Here is a 2,908-nt window from a genome sequence, read left to right as displayed (position 1 = left end):
CACTACTACTGCTGCTAACGTCAAAGCGTTATGATAGATTGTTTCAATGTGTTCGTTGGCGATCATACGTTATGGATAACTTTTATAGATGCGTTGGTTTTAGTTTCATAAAAGTTGGGACTTCCGTTTTTGTACTTTTTTTCCCTTTCTTTATTTCCACAAATGGAACTAGTACTTGCGATGTGTCGGTAGTTAGTGTACGCTGGGGTTTATAGTTTAAATCTGTCAAACACCGCTAAAAATAGTCATATGCTGGATTAGTCCGGCTCTGACATGAACATCGCAGATGACTGTGTATCTTCTGTTTATTATTAACATGACTTTTTATAATATTGAAAAAATACATCTCTTTGGTAGAGCGTTACTTTAAAATAGAATTTCTATCTTGGTTTTCCAACAAATATAAATCAATAGCGCTTGTTCTCAGTCCTTTCTTAGTTGTTTAAAACCAATTAAATTACCACTACATTTACAGTACAAAGGAATTTCAAGATAAACTCGTTGACAACAAATCTAATTGGCAAATTATATTTTTATTGAGCTTATCCAGCCAGTAAATAATTTTGACTAAAAATACGTTACAAACTCTTAAAATTATAATATGAACCATAAACATAACATCTTAAAAGTTTCAGCATAAAATGACGGGCTTAAGAGGAAATCCGCCAGGACTTCGAGTAGTTATTGGACAAAATTATGTACCAAAACTATTTACACCTGATTGCAAGCTTTTGTGTTACTGCTTCAAATATCTTATCGAAAGAAATCTTTTCTAACAACACCACACATCGAAAACACATTTTGAAGTTCCGCTGAATTCCACTGAATCGCTTAAAAGATGTAAGCTTTTGCCCATAGCTTGTGAACTTGAAATATCATTTTCTCAGACTCTGATAAGAAATTGTTGTACCAGAATTATTTCCACCTTATTGCAAACTTTTTTGTTACTGCTTCAAATATCTTATCAAAAGAAATCTTTTCTAACAACACCACACATCGAAAACACATTTTGAAGTTCCGCTGAATTCCACTGAATCGCTTAAGACGAATTTACAAAATGGCTACACGTGAGATTTTGCCTATACCTTGTGAACTTTGAAATTCATTTTCTCAGACTCTGATAAGAAATTGTTGTTGGTGTTATCACGGATAATTACTTACATCTTTACCTTTTATTAAGGGTAGGAAATAACGCAATAGGATTTAAATTATTCTGGAAATTGATTTTTGTCCAACTTTAATAAATATTACTCGACTTCCTAGTGGATTCCGTCTTAAAGCTGAAGCTCGCACATGACATACAACTATGCCAATATATATGAAATTCCTTGGACTTCCATTATATGTCTTGCATCTTCTTGAATGTAAGTCTTCATAGTGCTTTGGTTAACAATTTAAAAAACATTTCTACATTTTTTTACTACCCTTTTACAAAGTTATAAAAATACTGTGAACCCAATGATAACTAGAAACACCTAATTACGTGACTCGATCTGGGATGATGTCTTTTGGAGGGGTGGGGTGAGGGTTGAATGCTTCAGTCAAAATGACTCGCACCTTAATATTCCGCGTCTGCTGATTCACCTGATTCGCCGGATTCTCCTGATTCACCAGATTCGCCGGATTCACCGGATTCACCTGATTCGCCGGATTCACCGGATTCACCGGATTCTCCTGATTCACCAGATTCTCCTGATTCGCCGGATTCACCGGATTCGCCGGATTCTCCTGATTCGCCGGATTCTTCGGATTCTACTGATTCGTTAGATTCGCCGGATTCTTCCGACTCTTCGGAATCAACAAGGCTTCGCTTTTTTAGTTCCACGCCGTCACCTGACTCTTGAAGGTCTCCAGATTCACCAGATTCGCCGGACTCTTCGGATTCCCCGGAATCACCCGACTCTTCTGAGTCGCCAGACTCGCTGTAATCACCAGACTCTCCGGACTCTTCAGACTCTTCGGAAAATACTGTTTCATGGATAGAGCTTGAATCACCTACAGTGTCCACTGAAAAAGTACATGAATATGGTGCTAAGATTATTCAAGCAAATGTATACAACGAATATGAGTGTGACGTGATTTTTCGTATATTGTGTTATGCCAAAAGAACCTTCAAATCGAAAGAACCTCAAAATGATACTAGTATTTTTCGATATTTTCGTGTTGTAGAGATAATAATAAAAGTAAGTTTTAATAAACAAGGAACAAGATGGCTTGGAGTTGGCAAGATTAGAAGGTACAACGAACGCGAAAAATTTAGGCCGCAAATTTCTTTAAGGTTAGTTCCTACAACTGACATAAATACAAGTTCAATCATAAGCACAAAATAGTAAGCAAAGGAGCCTAAACACAAGAACAAGACAAACGAACAAACTCTTTCTTCTCATGTTGATTTCTAATGAGATAATATGAGAAGAACGCGCGTGTTCGTTCTTCTTGTGCTTGTGTTACCTTATTATAGGAAATTAACGCTTGTGTTAATTAAGGTATTTGAAATTAACGCGACTTAAATTAACGCGAATTGAAGAAAAAATTACTTCCCAATAAAGGAAATTAACGCGAAAGAGGGGGTAACATTTTAAAATAAAGGAAATTAACGCGACGTAAACAACAGGGACAAGTTGAGTTTCCCTAATGGTCGCGGGTCGCGGGTTTTAAATAAGTCGCGGGTTTTGAAAAAGTCGCGGGTTTTGAAAAAAGTCGCGTGTTTTTAAAAAGTTGCGAGTTTTCGAAAGAAACCAATTATTTCTCAGTAAAATTCATTCAAACAAATTTAAACTCGTTTTCTTGGGAACTACGTTACAAAGAGCCAATTACTTTGCGGGTTAAACAATCAAATTACGAACTTCGGAACAAACTCCCCAACTTTGGTCCGACTAAACTTCCCAAGTTTGCAAGTTGAGGAGGA

General features: G+C 36.5%; 1 protein-coding gene across 1 annotated transcript; it reads right to left on the bottom strand.

The window, feature by feature from the left end:
- Positions 1-287: 287 nt before the first annotated feature.
- Positions 288-2,035, bottom strand: LOC144640886 (uncharacterized; the record flags this gene model as incomplete). The annotated part of the gene is made up of 1 exon (XM_078499944.1): positions 288-2,035. A coding segment is annotated over one exon (477 nt), but the record flags the coding sequence as incomplete, so codon positions are not given.
- Positions 2,036-2,908: the final 873 nt, after the last annotated feature.

Source organism: Oculina patagonica, unplaced genomic scaffold, assembly GCF_052425735.1.
Source record: "Oculina patagonica isolate OP01 unplaced genomic scaffold, crgOcupat unplaced540, whole genome shotgun sequence".
NCBI classification, from domain to species: domain Eukaryota; kingdom Metazoa; phylum Cnidaria; class Anthozoa; order Scleractinia; family Oculinidae; genus Oculina; species Oculina patagonica.
The sequence above is the reverse complement of the archived record's forward strand: the minus strand, read 5'-3'. Positions and strand labels throughout refer to the sequence as shown.